Raw genomic sequence first — 17,038 nt, forward strand, 5'->3', positions numbered from 1 at the left:
GGGATGTAAAGGGTGCAGGGATGTACAGGATAAAGGGGTGTAAAGGGTGCAGGGATGTGCAGGATGTAGGGGATGCAGGAAAATAAAGAAAGCAGTGATGTAAGGGAAGCAGGGATATAGGAATTGTGAGGATGTAATAGATGCAGAGATATAAGGGATGCGGAGGTACAATTAATGCAGGGATATAAGAGATTCTGGAATATAGGGGTTGCAGAGATATAACGGATGCAGAAAGCTAAGGGACGCAGAGATGTAAGGGTTGCAAAGATATAAGGAATGCAGGGATGTAAAGAATTCAGGGATGCAAGAAATATGGAGCTGTAAGGAAGACAGTGATGTGAGGGATCCGTACCCTTCGGCTGTTGTTGTAAAACTGAGGAAGTCGCATCTCGTTGTAGACTCCGACGAAAGACTGTTACAGTTCCGGAAATTGGATTAATTATTTAAATAACTCGGAAAGGAAATTGGATAAATTAATTAATAGCTCAGTTGCTTTTTTAAAATGATTTATTTGCTTTTGAAGTGAATGCAAGTTTGTCATACAATTATTTTAATAAGTTTTCTAATAAGGCAGGCAGAACTGTCGTACCGACTGTACTCCACATATAATGCTAACTTATATCATGGGGTGTCTGAGTCCCACTATCATAATCTCTCGAGAACAGAAGCATGCCAGTCTTTGTGCATTTATAATCATGGGTATCTCGTTGGTGATTAGAAGACTTAAGATTTATTTGAAAATGTTTAAAACTTGTCATGTTTAAAGAGTACTATGCATGGACAATTATGTAAATGGGTTATTGAAATTGAATGTATACCTAATGTATAATACAATAATCTCTACTGGTAAGATACTATTATACAGTAACATTAGTTTTAGTACAAAATAATAACTGTTTTGTATTTTATAATTAATGATAGTATATTTTATTTGTAGCATTTAATACAATCATATATACAGGAAACGTAACATTAAACTTAACTGTGAAAATCATTTTATCCAACAGTGAATACGACCCAACCTAAGATTTTAACTAAATGCATTACTCATTACAAGATATCATTATAATCTAATGAACATAAAGTATGGCTTGTGATCCAAGGATAATATGTTTCCAACATTGCTGTCCAAAGAATATATTTTGTAAAAATGTCCCAGAAACATGTCCAATTTGTCAAATGTACATTACAAAATATATTGTTGATCCTTTTGTTGTTCCATATCCTTACATAAATGCAGCCCATCAGTCAACTTCCATAGTTGTGAGGCCATCCCAAGGTAATTTCCTAAATGACTATCATATTGCTAATGATTTACATATAGGAATAACAAATTCAGAGGGGATTGTATTTGAGTATGACAAGGAAGGAATAATAATTAATGATTGGTCAAAATGGATAAACTGTATTGCATTGACAATAGTTCCATCATGTTGGGAAGATCATTGGAATGAGACATTAAAAATAATGTTAAAAGATAGTAAATGGAAGTCTGAAAACTATGACGAGAATTCAATGAATTGTTTTAATTTTGTCCTAGAATTTATATATAATTTACAGTATATGGATATGAAATTTATAAGTAAAGAATGTATGTGTAATAAACTGATACTGCCAAAAATTCAGGAAGCAATTAAATATAATTCCTTGTTTAAGAAGTTACAGATTAATAAATGCTTTGTTTTATAAAAGACTTTATTGTGTAATTATTTATACCTTATTTTTTGTATAAATACATATTAACTAGTCTCTGCATGACGATCCTGATACCATCTTGGGGTGTCAGGGACCCCTAAGCACTAGCGGAGTTCTGTGCATACCGACCTGATTCCCTTTGGGGTGTCTGGGACCCCGCGTATAGGTAGCGCTGTCTGTATGCTGACCTGATACCGTCTTGGGGTGTTAGGGACCCCGAAGCACCGATGGCGCTCTTTGCATATCGACCTTGTGTTATGCTGGGGTGTCTGGGACCCCGAAGCACTAGCGGTGGTCTGTGCATACCGACTTGATTACATCCGGGGTGTCTGGGACCCCGGTGCATAGGTAACGCTCTCTATATACTGACCTGATACAGTCTTGGGGTGTTGAGGACCCCGATGGCGGTCTTTGCATACCGGCTTGATTCCATCTGGGGTGTCAGGCACCCCGAAGAACAGTTGACTCTCTCTGCCTACCGACAGGTCATCCTGGGGTGTCGGGGACCCCGAGGCACTATTGGTGGTCTGTCCATATAGATTTGATTACATCTGGGGTGTCTGGGACCCCGGTGTATAGATAACGCTCTCTGTATACTGACCTGATACCGTCTTGGGGTGTTGAGGACCCCGATGGCGGTCTGCATACCGACCTGATTCCATCTGGGGTGTCTGGGACCCCGGTGTAAAAGTAGCGCTGTCTGTATACTGACCAGATTTCATGATGGGGTGTCAGGGACCCAGCTGAACCGATGGCGCTGTTTGCATACTAATGTTATCCTGAGGTGTCTGCGGTATTATGATGAGATTTATCATAATAAACTAATGTGTTTGATTTTATTTATTACATATAGGCACATTTAATACAAGAACAACTTTATTCGTTGTTCCAGACTATTCAATAACAAAATGAATTTCAAAACTCCTAGATTACTTTCATGTGGTGGAAGCTATAAGAAAGGATTCCTTCAATTATTAAGGAATGTTTCATTTGACAATAATCCACACAAATTTGATGTCATTGTTATTGGTGGTGGTCATGCTGGAACGGAAGCTTCTGCAGCTGCTGCCAGGATGGGTGCAAAGACATTGCTAGTCACCCATAAAAGAAGCACAGTAGGTAAGAATTTTATTTTTGTCTGATTATAAAACACAGTTAATGATTTATAATAATATTTCTATAGGAGAAATGTCATGTAATCCATCCTTCGGTGGAATTGGTAAAGGGAATCTCATGAGAGAAGTTGATGCCTTGGATGGAATTTGTTGTCGTATATGTGATCTCTCTGGTATTCAGTACAAAATATTAAATAAACGTAAAGGACCAGCTGTATGGGGTTACAGAGCGCAAATAGATCGTGATTTATACAAGCAACATCTTCAGGAAGAACTGTTTAATACACCTAGACTACACGTATGTGAAGCTACTGTAGAGGACTTGATTGTACATGGTGATTCCCCAAATTGTCATGGAATAATTCTTAGTATGTCTTTCTTCATTGTACCATAGCTAGATATGATTAATTTTAAAGATTTAAAAATATGCAGAAAGTATGTTACAGGAGATGGAACGAAAATATATAGTGGTGCAGTAGTAATAACAACTGGTACTTTCTTAAAGGGTCAAATTAACATTGGTTTAGAGAAGAGACCTGCTGGTAGACTTGGCGACGAGCCTAGCATCGGTCTAGCTAATACATTAGAAAGAATTGGATTTAAAATGGGAAGATTAAAAACTGGTCGGTATTCCACATCATCCGATGCGTTGTACAAAATGTACAAGCTATTCTTCTATTTTTAACAGGCACTCCACCGCGGATAGAAAAATCTACCATAGACTTTTCTAAATGTAAACGCATGTATCCTGATGAAGTATCGACACCATTCTCGTTCATGAACGAAACCGTATGGTTACCAGTCGAAAAACAGTTAAACAGTCACTTGACGTATACCAACGAAAACGTGTCAAAAATTGTAAAAGATAACATGCACTGTAATTTACACGTTACGGAGGAGATCTCTGGTCCGCGATATTGCCCAAGTATAGAGAGTAAAGTTCTAAAATTCTCAGCGATTCAGCATCAAATTTGGCTAGAACCGGAAGGACTTGATTCACCTATAATATATCCGAGTGGATTATCATGCACACTTCCAGCAGAGAAACAGGAAGAACTAATCAAATGTATTCCAGGATTAGAGAATGCTAAAGTGTGTAAGTATCAAATTATTTGAATACTTTTAATGATTTCAGTACAGTTGTATCATTTTGTATACAGTGAAACCGGGTTACGGGGTCGAGTACGATTATATAGATCCAAGAGAATTAACCGGAAGATTAGAAACAAAAAAGATTCCAGGATTATTTCTTGCTGGACAAATAAACGGTACGACCGGGTACGAAGAAGCAGCTGCACAAGGAATTGTAGCAGGTGCTAATGCAGCAGCCAAGGTATTTATATTTATACATTGTCATTTGTATATTTTATTAACTAATTACGCTCACACGAAGTTGTATCTATCAGGTCCTTGATAAAAAGCCATTGATCTTAAGTAGAACGGAAGCTTACATCGGTGTCCTTATCGATGATCTAACTATCCAAGGCACAAACGAACCCTACAGGATGTTCACCAGTCGCGCGGAATTCCGGTTAAGTCTACGACCTGATAACGCGGATAAAAGGCTTACCAGAAAGGGATATGAAACTGGTTGCGTGTCTGAAGAAAGAATGGCAAAAACGGAAAATATCCTGTCGAGATTAGAGGAAAACATTGAATTACTGAAAAGTGAAACAAGATCGTGTTACAAATGGAGAACATTATTGAATCTTCCGCTGACTAAGAACGTTGCGACGAAATCTGCGCTTGACTTACTACATATGTCTGAAATGAACGTGGACATTGATAAGCTGATCGCAGCTCTTCCAGATCGTTTTGGACACCTTGCCAACGATCCAATTATTGCAAGAAGGCTACAGGTTTGATAACGATCATTTTCTTCTTTCCATTATCGTGTCGAAACTCGTAATGTCATTCTATCTTATCGCAAATAACGCGAATAAATCGGCACAGATTCATTGCTGATCGTTATGACCAATCAATTGATCTTGTAGATAGAAGGGTTATATGCGTTTGGCATCGAAGAGCAACAGCAAGAGGTCAATGAAATTCGCAAGAACGAGCAGATGATCATACCGCCATGCATAGACTACAGCATGTAAGTTAAATAATGTGAAACGAATGTTAACATCTATCAAGAGCAATCATCCTTAACAATAATTTATTTTAGGCATCGGTTAAATTTATCCTCAGAGGAGAAAGAGAAACTTTCGGAATTACAACCGTGTACGGTAAGCATACTTAACAGCAGGATTTGACATGATGTTACTTTAATATAATAATTATTTCTATCAGATTGCAGCAGCCACTCGAATCTCAGGCATAACTCCTGCTGCTATTTTACGACTGATATATTATATAAAAACAAGCGCACCTCAGATAAATGGCATGTAATCGACGATTGATTTGAATAAACAATTTATTCAACCGTATTTCCGTTTTCCATTCATTTCACTTTAGTACGAGAACTAAAAATAATTCTGATACGTGATCGAAACGAAAGCAAGCGATCGGTTAAAACGTCTCCGAAATTCTCCGACCCAAATTCTCCGAACTATCGCGTGCAAACGTTCAATCTACTAGCAGAGTAAACATAAGGTTATTGCCCTGTTGTTTTGCCACCGGATGCACCTTACCAGCGCCCATCAATCTTCTCCAAATAGAAACTTGTCTGTTTGACAAGAACTATCGAAAGTTGATGTTTGCTTCCGACCCAGAACAGGTCCGAATACAGACTAAAATACAATGCTATACGTTTCCATTTGGAACAGGTCAAATCCAGTTGTACATACTTGTAAAATCCATTTGTTTAACAAGATTGCCGTACAATGCGGTCTAAGTTTCCGTTTCGTCTAACACAGCTAATGTCGGAGTCCACAACATGGAAGTTACCTGATTGAATTAGTGAGGGTTCCGCGTCCACCTTCAAACTTCTCACTACCGAATTGATGAAGCATACTCAAAGTAAACGTCGTTACAAGATTACTAGTCTAATCAATTTACTTGGAGGCACGTGTGCCTTGAATCTTGAAACAATGCAAACGGTTTAAACAATTTGGCTATTTTTCCTATTATTTTTAGAGAATAAAATATTCTGGTTTTCTCAGGGGATGATGAAACCAGAGAATGGGGATCTGAAACTGAACATACTAACAGTTATCATTTATTATACCATTAGTGCGATATTAAATACTGTTACAATACATTGTACAGGAATGGTGTGTACGATCGGCCTTAGTACAGGGTCGTTGTAATCGTAAATTCTCTACCACGATGATAATTGGCTGTTCTCTACATGGTTAATCGAGCCAAGACGAGCTCGTCACAAACTCGTCTTTAATATGCTCGACGAGTTAATACTATTGTCTCTTTATATAGCCTCCGTGTCTGCGAAGAATCCTTCTCGATACACATATAACAATGTCTACGACGGAACAGTTTCTCTCTACGTTCTCGTAAAAAATATACAAAAAGTGACGAACTATTTTGGCCAGACCGCGAATAATACAATGTTGAAATTAGCCTCGTGCTTTTCATTTTATCAAGCATTTTATGTCGGTACTTATATCGTTAATTTTTTTTTTCTCTTAATTAAATACAATTTCGAATGGACGATTTGGGTTTTGCAATTTTCATTTATTATGGTCGATACTACCGTCCAACATTGAATTTTTCACGGTGCGAAATTACATCGCGAAGGCACGAGGTCTTCGATGAACCTTAGATTACGAATAAATTGGCAAAAGGGTTGTTATTCCTCAACCCTTTCGGCCCCGAAAGATGAAAAATAGAATAAAATAAATTACGTTATTTTCCACAAATGATTCTAATTACCGTGATGAATTTCATCGCATATTAGGGAGAACGCAGACGTAAGCACTCCGCTTGTCAGCGTCCAGTCATTCGAAACGAGCATATTTTGTCGCAATTGCATCGAAGCGAAAGGGTTGAAATTATTGAGATTGTCGTTTGATTGTACCAAAAATGAAACACACAACAGTGACTGAATAAATAAAAATGTTAATCGTTCATTGCTCGCCAATTTATTCTAATTTCCTCTATCACCTCTCGTGCCCTTCTCACGTTTCACCTTAATTCTACTTTTATACTGGCAAGCTACCGTGTACGTTTATTACTCCTATGTTTACTTGTACGTGTGTATGGGTATACATTTCCTCTTATCCAACAACGACTACTTTGAATAAATTAATATAAGGCTACGTCTGTACCTTGCTTCATCGATTATCCTACCTATCCGACTAAACTATCGTTGCGAACGCTAAATGACCTCCTTGCTACCAGTTATCTTTCGAAGAAGAATGAGAATCTTCATCTCGAACTGGTTGCAGCGAAAAGGACGCGAATAACTTACACGCTGAAGGCGAGTTGCAACAGCGTTATCGTTGCCTGATCAACGCCAATCAACGCTTTAATTACAAATAATATTATAACGAGGAGGAGAATGTTATCTACAAGGATTGCGATGGCGAGCGACGATCGATGGGAACGCACGCGAAAACACTTCGCTTTTTTATTATATATTCAATAATAATATTAATATCCTGCGAGTTTTGCCATGCCGCCGCGTCGTTACACATCGTTCGATCGCGATTATACACAGCGAGGGATTTATAATCGAGTTAATGCTCGTTGATACACTAATTACACGGTGCCGTTCACACAAGCTTCGCATTGTCACGCGATCATTCGCAACGTCCACGCACGCAAAGTGGACGCGAACGTCGTCGAAGAACACCGTCATTTTCATCCTTTATTACCGAGGAATTATTGCAAATCGGTGAGATTTCAACGACATGACGTAGCGTTTCACTATCATTCATACAGAAGAAAAGGAACTAGTATGGTTTTCGAAACTATCTGTTTTCAAATGGAAGATTCATTTTGCTTTGGAAAAGGTTTGTGAATAATGTTGTCACTTTTAAAATTAATACCATCAATATCGATGCGAATTCATTTCTGATTTTAGACTAGAAACAATTTACCACTGAGCGAGTTCAGATAGTTTCGACTAACATGAGAACGAAGAATAACGCGTGGATCAGTCTCTTGGATGCACCTGAAGAAACAATGACAATGACAATGATTACTCTACTCACGCGTTCCTGTGCTCTAAAGAATAGCAAACCCGAGTGCGAGGTACTCTAAACTCTACGTAGACGCGAGACGGTTTTTAGGCGGCCCTTGCTTCATCGTCGGCCACTTCCGATGAAATTTCAGAAACATGACAGACTTTAATTTTATAGAAAATCAAATTACCAATTACAATTGTATATGAACTGTATAGTTATTGAAAAATAAAAGAAATTTCAAGGTATACAATGTTGATTATTTCAATGTAAAACCCTTAATCGATGAATTTGAACGAATCTGTCGGGGAATGTCATCGGAAGTTCGAGCGGAAATCGCGAGAATGGTCGCACGCGATGCAAGAACCGTGGAGACTTCGCTCGGTCTCCGGCTGTTTGCCCATTGTATACAGTTCGGCACATTGAACACCACGTTTGGAAGGCATTTCAGAAGGCATTGAATTCCTAGTGTGTATTGTCACGAGTTTCTCGTCGATTATGCCCTGACCTACCTACGTACGATTTCGTGTAAGCGTGACTCATATCAATGAAAAAAAAAAAAAAAGAAAGGATAACGTCTCTCGTCGCGAACTTGAGCGAGGATACGACGAGAACTTCATTGCTTTTGTATTGTTCGATTAACACCTTCGATCGGTATTTCGTTTGTATTCCAATTAAAATATTTCCACGGAATCGTCGATGAAATAAACTCGAAAAGAATTAGATAAATTTCCAAAGAAATACCAACTTAAGGGTTAAAGTGTATTAAAAAATATTTAAAAAGAAGGTCGTTCGATGCTTCGTTGTGCTTCCATTGAAACTACGAATATAATCTGTAAATTCTTATCAAAAGTTGTTGTAAAGGTGTTCGTTCGAAAGTCTTACCGTTTCAAGACGATTTTGGCAGTGCGGATACACTTTCTTTCGAACCTCTCCATTAATCGTACGATCATCTGTGCCCATATTTTTATGTTGTGTCGACAAGCGGGATAGCCAGGTACTTTCAAATTCTAATTCTTCAGACACTTTTATGTACTTTCATCTTTACAAAATAAAAATTTTCATTATCAAAACTTCAATGGCTGTGCAGTTATCTACGCAAAGATAACAAATGGAAAATGGCTTAGAATGTCCTCGACAGGAAGGGATTTATTAAGAGGTCGATATCGAGACGAGGTCACGTTGTAAAAAAAAAACTCTTAATGATACATGTTAATGGCAGGCAGGATTGTAGCCGGTTACGGTGCCGATGCAAATTTATGCTAAAGGAAATCGGACAGCTTTAGATACGCTCGAGGAATAACGAAGAGAGGAAAGCTTGGAATTCACGGTTCGTCCCTTCGTGGCAGGATGACGGTGAACGCGGGTCAAGGTCGTTGCATACTTCATCGAATTTGTCATCCCGATTGTTCAGTCTTTGGAATCGCTTATGAATATGCAACATTTTGGTCCCGATCGTATTATTCTTCTTTAAAACAAATATCACTATGAATCGTTCGAAATTTTAAACAAACTACGACATGGACGTGTCGAGTCCTTGTATAAAATTGAAGAATTCAACGAGAGAGACCCATCCGGGACGATGTATCAACGATTCGAGCAGCAAAGATAGTATCAAAATGATTATTTCCAAAAAGACGGTATAAATAACAACGCGTTTCTCGATATCATCCTGCAGAAAAATGGACACCAGATTCTCGTACGCCTAATTAAACTGACCTTAGATTAGAGAGAAATCGAGGGAACTTGGCGGTTGTAGAAACGACGATCTTAACGCGAAGCGTACTTACTCGAGCGAGTCGAAGCCGCGACTGCCCCTCTGGGGGATCTCTATGAATATTTGTCGCTTCGCGTTGTTTTCTCTGCTCTCCATTGTGTAGTCTAGCGAAACAATGAACTATTCAAAGTGACAGACTGTCGTTGTACCGTTTTCTACACTCCCAAGTCCACGGGGACGAGCGGTCGTCTCTGTTCACCACGATTGCTGTCTCTAACCAAGGTCGACGACCTCGAGAGAGAAGAATTTCCAACGGATGGATTCGAGGACTAATTCGAGCGGACATTTTGCCGTGAAAACGGCGGCTGGTCGAGTGGCAAAGTCATCCGGAACGGGGATGATCGTTGCTGGTCGAGGAATTTATCGGTCTCGAGATCGGCGACCTTCTAACGCGATCAGCGAAGCGGTTCGACGAATCATCGTCCTCGAAGATCGATGAAACGTAGCAAGATATCGAGGGAAAGGGTTCTGCTTGGCCGGTGTCGATTCGTTTTAACCGCTTCGTATACTGTGTACTTTCCGCTTTCTATACTTCCGTGTCTGTTTGGCCTGGAAAGACACGTGGCCAGCTCTGCGTCCCGTCCAACGGATCCCGTGGATCTCTCTGTTTACGGGAAAGATCTTTGAATCTCGAGAGCGCGATGTTCGAGGACCGATTCTTCTTTAACAGATGGTCTCCAACGGAGCGGTCTTCGTGCTGGGATTCTGAGTGACGCTGTCGCCCATGCTGGGCATCCCATGGCTCGTGGTGCTTAGCCCGTTTCCCTGTCTTTCCGCGTTCGTTCGAGGGTTCCTGTTGCAGATCCTCTTTAAAGCGGCCCGAACTTGAGGCTGGCAGCCAACCACCGCGAAGATCAGCACCCCTTGGAACGCGTTTATCATGTCCGTGAAATACCAGATGTACTGGGGCCCGCCGACTGCCCATGAGACCACGTCGGCCACCCAGGTGACACCCATCACGACCACTAGCTTCATGCAAACGCGGCCAAGCGCGGCTCTGAAACAGAAATAATTTGATAGTTAGAAATAATTAGAAGTAGGCAGGTTTCTCTCTTTTCTAATTGGATATTCGGATAATAATCATTAACTTCGTGTCTCAATAACTGAATGGGAATTTCGATAAGAGCTCACCAGTGAATTAAGTTAACTGGCCACCGAGTAAGATTTCGTCCGGATAAACGAACTTCCACCACGTATATTACAATCTTTCAAGATTGACTAGACACTGAAAGCGGCGAGAGTCGAGGAGGGTTTATTAGGTTTAAGAAGGAGGATCCCGATGGTCCGGATAACTTAATTGGCTAAAGCAGTCTGGGAAGTGAATGATACGGGTAGACGTGGTCCGAGATAAGCTTTTTTCAGAGAATAAAAGAATTCCGAGAATTGCCTATAGTTTCATTCAAATTCCTTCTCCGAAAATTTATGATTTTGAATTACAAGTTAAACATGAAAAGAGCAGAATGGTGTAATTTACAAATTTTGGAATCGTCGTTCATCAACGCACCGCAAACCCTGGCGACGAATATCCGGCGACGAAAAACGACCCCGATTCAATTAGCGCAGCGTTCAATTACGACGGGCATAAATCAACCCACAAACGTATCCGTTTGTTCGCTATGACACGTTGCATCGCGCATAATGCATGCATTGCATTGTGACCGAAGCCAAAGCATTATTAATTCGTTCCGGCAGAGTATTCGCAGCCTGTTACGGTGTTGTGTCGCGAAATTATACCATTACAAAGGTTACACAGCCCTCTTGCCCCCCAGTCATTTCGGGTCTCCTATAAAATCTGGTATTTCCAAACATTACGATCGTTTCTTTTATCCTATGCGTCTGAATTTTATTTTTCATTATCAAAGTGACCGTGCAATTTTCCTAGAATTTTTATTTTTTATTTTACGCTCTATTATAATGATAGTGTTCGTAACACAACCCAGTGATGTTGTGACAGCGGTTTTGCTAATTGTTACCAGTGATTTTCACTCGTTGGCGGGCTAAAAATGGAGGGACGAGAGAAAGAGATAGAAGAGGAAAGCAAGGGAAAAGCGTGGAGAAAGTTTGCTAGTTGTCGCGTGTGGAACGAGTGGAAACTCGAGCCGATTCAAACTACCGTCCAGATAGGCAATTTCGAACGCACCGTCTCTCTAAATACAGCTTCACTTCCGGCGGGCCTCGATTATGAAAGTCAAATCAGCGGCGCGAACGTTCGCGTAAAGTTTCGCTATTACGACTCCGGTTAATAGCCGGCCGATTTTCAACCGAAGAAGATGTTGCCAGATGGAAACTTTAACGATTAGTCAAGAGAAACAAACATGATAGTTTACGCAGTTATTTTGATCAAATTCAGAGGTGAAAATAATTTTCATTTTATTGAAATATATATCCGTGATTTTGGGTCGGAGAAAGGATTAAGGGGTGTAATTTGAAACGAGCTGGCTCTGTTGGCGACACGCTTGTCAGTTCGCAGCCTTCTGGTCGTGAAGCTGTGTTAACGTCGGGAACAGAGGATTTCGTGACGGTGAATACTGGTCCCTGGCTCTAAAATTACTCGGAGGAGGCTACCGTTTGCATTCGGAATTATGAATCACAATCATGGCTAATCTCGATTCTCTACGTCGTCTAATGTAATTCAGCTTTTAACAAAATTCTCTCCGATCTCTCGGAGTCCGCGAAACTCCTGAAACCTTCCACCGATGTACCTCGCTCGAATAACGTATAGTTAGATCGAATGTTAATGGATATATCACCGGGATTTCCGCATAAATGATGCAAAACTTTTATTACCCCTGTTGCGGGACGGTCATCGACCAGTTTGTTGTTCGAATAAAAATTTAATTCGATTGAAAGATTCATCGGAACGTCGACGATTTGGTATCCGAACGGCGAGCCAACGTTCGTCGGTAATGATATGCGCGGAAAGCAAATTAGAAGCGAGTGTGAAAGCAGAAAGGTGAACTCGCGTGTGCTGAGGAACGTGCATACGCTTTGAGCCAGGTGGGGACGAGGAAACGCGTGATAAGCATGAAAGTGGAAGAAAGGAACGCAAATAAACGGTCGATCACCTGTGAACAGCTACGAACGAAAGAGAGAAAAAGACTGAAAGTTTTCTAAAAATACTACAATTCTTCTAAATTACTTTTAATTTTAATATCGCTGAAATAAAGATTTTTTTCCTTATAAGCCTACTATGCTCGATACTGTACGAAGATGGCATCGGAATCACGGTGAAATAAACGCGGAAAAAGAAACAAACTGTCGTGTCTCAAATTATGCTCAGAAGACTGAACTGAATGGGACAGAAGATGAAAAGAGTGAAGGACAGGAAAACGAACGAGTCGAAGGAAAATCATACACCGAATAGGCAGGCAGCGCGTCTGTATTTTTATTCGATGCTTCAAATTAATGCCACTCTATGAGTTTCAAAAGAAGACAGCCCCCATGGATCCAGCGACAGGTTAATTGACGTAACGAGACAGAACGGTGGATACGGATTGTTAGCGACTGAGACTGGAAATATCGGCGGCATTAATGACAAAAATGAACAAAAAAAAAAAATAATCCCGAAGCGACACACAGGTTGTCGATGCACGATTCGATCGCTCGTTACCCTAGCAAGAATAACGAGACGTATTTAACGAGGGCTATTTTATTTGTGCAGACTACGGTAAAACTGACTCTGAAATAATCGCTACTAATCGTTATAAAAAATTTAAAAATAAAAAGAATATAACAGGAAGTATCGCTGACAAATTTACAACATACTTTCGACGATATTCGTCGGTTTTAATGGATTACTGGAAAACAGAAGGAATAGATCAAACAATACGATTCAATTTCCTCGAGCTCTTGTTCGAAACAGAAATACAGAAAGAATGTGGGAAAGAATGTGTCTCGAGCATCTTGTCGGACAGAAAAATTGAAGCGATGACAGGAGAGTAGACGCGAAAGAAGAGCAGAGGAACGCGACAGACGGGCACAAAGTAAATTCATTTATTACAGTCCAAGGAGGAGAGATTAGCAAGTGTACAGTGGACAGAGACAAGGGAAATAATGTTGGTCTATTTAGTAACCGGCCTCGGTGGTAGCCGATCATTTTTCTCAGGACTTTCGTTCACCGGAGTAGCCCTGTATCCGGGATCTCACGAACCTCGAGAAAACACAGCTCTCCACTTTACGGCCCTTCAAATCCTCGAAGAGAAACGACGAGAGACGAGAACGCGATGCAACGACTGTATCGTTCAGTCGACGGTCATACCTGCTATTTTATTCCTGTCCTAAGAATATTTCGAATTACCAGAATAAAAAAGAAATACTCCTACGATTCCAAGTTTATTTTAGCCAGGACGTTGAATTTTTTTAAAAATCTGGCAGCGACCAATCATTCGGGGAAACTTTATGAATGAACGCTCTCCTTCCCACGACTTTTCGAGCCTGTGTTGCATCAATCGTTCCGACTTTTCGGCGGGCGCATTATTTTGAAAATATCGCTTAAACAAGCGCCGCTCGAATCTCTTGTACAAAACAGCGAAGGTGATCTTCATCATCGTCTGTTCCATATTTCTTGTAATTTTATAGAGCGTTAAGTAATCAAGCTGTGCTGTGAAAATAAATCAGAACCGTGCTTTGGATAGACTAAATTGCAAAGAATTATAGGCGATTCATTATTTTCCTATCGATAATGGAAATGCCGGATATCCGTATTAGTGTAACACGGCTAACAGATGAAAGAGTATGGTTCCTCGAAATTACGAATTGGGAACGAACGGACAGCAGGATGCGAGGGAATCTCTATTCCGCTATTATAGCCAGCTTGTCCCTATCTCTCCATAGACAGATACAGAGGAAGAGAGGTGTGTACTGCCAAAAGAGAATCGCAAATTGAGATCGTCAATATCAATTTCGCGCAGGACGAGGGAGCAAAGGTGGTTCGAAGGGACGGCGTACGAATGGAAAATAACGATTCGATGGCTGATATCTGTCGGCGCGGCAGTGATAAAATAAATTCTCCTTTGAGCCTGCGTTACTCTGTGAAAAGGCTGTCGACTGACGAGCATAAATAATATTAAATATCCGAAAAAAAAAATGATTCGTCAAACGACACCCGTCGCGCCTCGCTGCTCTCCATAGGGGATGAAACACAGGGGTGAAAGGAACATTCGTATAAAATTTTCTCTCGAAATTGAACTATATGTTAAACTTCGAATACGTCAATTTTCGTTTTTTTCACTTTTTAATTCCTAACGGAGGGAATACGGAAAAAGTAACAGGGTACAAAGGGTTAAAGTAAACGACCCGAGGTTGAAACCGTCTGCTGATCTCGATTATTCGCGGGTAAACCAGGACGGAACCAGTTATTCGTGATATTTATCGGCCCCGAGCGTTGTCTTTCGCGCCAAAATAAAGCGTCGTTCGCCGTCGGCAATAAAACGAAAGCGTCGCGTCGCACGGTACTCTCGTTGCACGGGAAGCTCGTTCAACGTTTCCGAGGTTTTCCTCTCTGTTAATCGTTGTGTATCGTTTCGCAGACCGGAATCAAATAAACGAGCTTCTTTAACTTCGCTACACCGTCGGCTTAAGCTCTTCGAGGTTTACCGACTCGCCGCGTAATCGTTTCTCCTTAAGCTTCCGCGGAGTTTCGTGGAAACGCGCTTGCACCCCACGGTAATTACCCGGCAAAGGTGTAACTTTCTATACTTCCCTCTGTTTTCCAGACATTTTCGCGTGTTACGAAAATGGATTACGATGTAAAAACCTCAATCGTGATGGAATACAATTTTTATCATTACTGTTAATTTCATTTGTTTTTTAATTAGACTAAGTTTAAAAGAATTGCAAAATTTTAAAATAATCGCGCTGTTATTATAAGAGTAAGCTTCAAGGTTTCGTTGAACAACGAAGGTCACATTTTCGATATTTCGTGTTCCATGTCGGAGATTAGGCTATCTTGGATTTAGAATGACCATGAGTCCGTAGCTTTCCGAAGCTTTTAGCATCGTTTAGGCTCTCAGGAAGATCTAGATCTTCCGTAAGTCTGGCTGAGAGTAGAATTCTCGAGCCAAAAATAATCTCGGCACAGTATCATCGGTCGCAACTAGGAAGCAATGAAACTAGCATCAAAGAGAATGAAATTTTCCATGCAAGCAAATCTGGCCGCGTTAAATCGACTTTTCTCGGTCGTTCTCTAAGAACTTGTAAAAGCAACGCGTCTGCTAAACATTCGCGGAAAAATGCCGTAAATATTTAGCCAAAACAAAGACTGCACGGCGAAACAGATCTCCCGCGTTAAATGCAAAATATGTTTACGAATCGTTTGTTGATTGTTCGAGAAAGTTTTTGGTAAATATTCTTTTTCTCTTGAAAATACGCTCGTAATCATATCCGGTCGTGCATCTTAAATATACTAATTTTATCGGTCGGATAATTTGTTTCCCTTTCGCTCGCTTATTGTCTGATCAAACAGGAAATATTCACTCACCTTTCGGTGGTGCTTTTCACGAATTCACCCTTCCACAGTCCGCACGTCAGCTCGCGAGCAGTCGCAGCGAAGAATAATAGATTTACCGCCAGAAGAACACCGATGGGTCCGAAAAAGTATGCCAGGATCTCCATGTCACCTGAAACAGACAGACCAAATATGTTATTCCAAATAATCGAATATTTTTCTGTTTCATCGATCGAAATTTATAAAATTCCCACGAAATCACGTTCTTCGTTTTGTGCTAGTCAATTGTTTACGAAAACATCGATTCGAAAGTTTGCAAAATCAGATCATTTGTCGAGGAGGAAAAGTTTGAGCTGTGAAAACGAAGTTGGACCTGGAAACGCTCTAAATATCTGGATCTCCGCCGCTTCGAGTTCGCTGGCGTGTTCAATAATAAACGTTTCGATCGCTCGAATAGCGAGCCAGTTTATCTTTACGACGTTTAATTCGAGCGAACGGTGTTCTCGCTACGGATCTCGATCTGTCGGATCTGGAAATCGCGAGGGGGTGCGTTTCCTTCGCTTTTCGGTACCGGAAGTCACGGAGGTCACGTACGGTTTATCCGGATGCGATTAAACTGTTACCAGGGTGAAACAACTTTGATAACAGATTGTTGTCGAGGAATCTGATTATTATTACATGACCATTTAATTAATTAAAATTAATTTGAATCGAAATTTCATCCACAATAAACGTAACTTACTGTATGACCCATTTCTCGTTAAAATACGACGACGAATATAATTTCCTTTTCTGTTTCTCGTGATACACGACGTTGTAAGCATAATTATTACACTACAAGCTACCCAGGCACGATTTACCGACTCGAATCACCGGACACGATCTAATATCAGCTTCGAAAAATGATATACAGCTGCGT

General features: G+C 40.4%; 3 protein-coding genes across 5 annotated transcripts in view; 2 read left to right on the plus strand and 1 right to left on the minus strand.

The window, feature by feature from the left end:
* The first annotated feature begins 668 nt into the window (after nt 1-668).
* Nucleotides 669-1,693, plus strand: LOC114873963 (MKRN2 opposite strand protein). 2 transcript variants are annotated; one of them, XM_029182778.2, is made up of 2 exons: nt 669-846; nt 938-1,693. In XM_029182778.2, exon 2 carries the CDS (start codon nt 1,087-1,089, stop codon nt 1,687-1,689), a length of 603 nt encoding a protein of 200 aa, XP_029038611.1. In that variant the 5' UTR covers nt 669-846; nt 938-1,086; the 3' UTR covers nt 1,690-1,693. The 2 variants fall into 2 exon arrangements, with proteins under 2 accessions (XP_029038611.1, XP_029038612.1); XM_029182779.2 differs by having other exon boundaries at nt 1,008-1,693.
* A 740-nt stretch (nt 1,694-2,433) lies between these two features.
* Nucleotides 2,434-5,242, plus strand: LOC114873958 (protein MTO1 homolog, mitochondrial). Of its 2 annotated transcripts, XM_029182772.2 has the most exons (10): nt 2,434-2,488; nt 2,588-2,814; nt 2,879-3,178; nt 3,257-3,433; nt 3,499-3,906; nt 3,971-4,143; nt 4,217-4,669; nt 4,805-4,908; nt 4,981-5,041; nt 5,106-5,242. In XM_029182772.2, exons 2-10 carry the CDS (start codon nt 2,604-2,606, stop codon nt 5,202-5,204), a joined length of 1,986 nt encoding a protein of 661 aa, XP_029038605.1. In that variant the 5' UTR covers nt 2,434-2,488; nt 2,588-2,603; the 3' UTR covers nt 5,205-5,242. The 2 variants fall into 2 exon arrangements, with proteins under 2 accessions (XP_029038605.1, XP_029038606.1); XM_029182773.2 differs by lacking the exon at nt 2,434-2,488 and having other exon boundaries at nt 2,720-2,810.
* Nucleotides 5,243-5,951: 709 nt separating this feature from the next.
* LOC114873960 (probable G-protein coupled receptor Mth-like 1) overlaps nt 5,952-17,038 on the minus strand; it is a 106,018-nt gene continuing 94,931 nt past the window's right edge. Inside the window, exons 6-7 of the mRNA XM_029182775.2 lie at nt 16,153-16,291; nt 5,952-10,671 (exon numbers count right to left, since the gene is read on the minus strand). Coding sequence (XP_029038608.1) covers nt 10,338-10,671; nt 16,153-16,291 — 473 coding nt within the window. The 3' untranslated portion in view covers nt 5,952-10,337. The remainder of the gene's footprint in view (nt 10,672-16,152; nt 16,292-17,038) is intronic.

The sequence above is a fragment of the Osmia bicornis genome, chromosome 12 (genome assembly GCF_907164935.1).
Source record: "Osmia bicornis bicornis chromosome 12, iOsmBic2.1, whole genome shotgun sequence".
Lineage (NCBI taxonomy): Eukaryota > Metazoa > Arthropoda > Insecta > Hymenoptera > Megachilidae > Osmia > Osmia bicornis.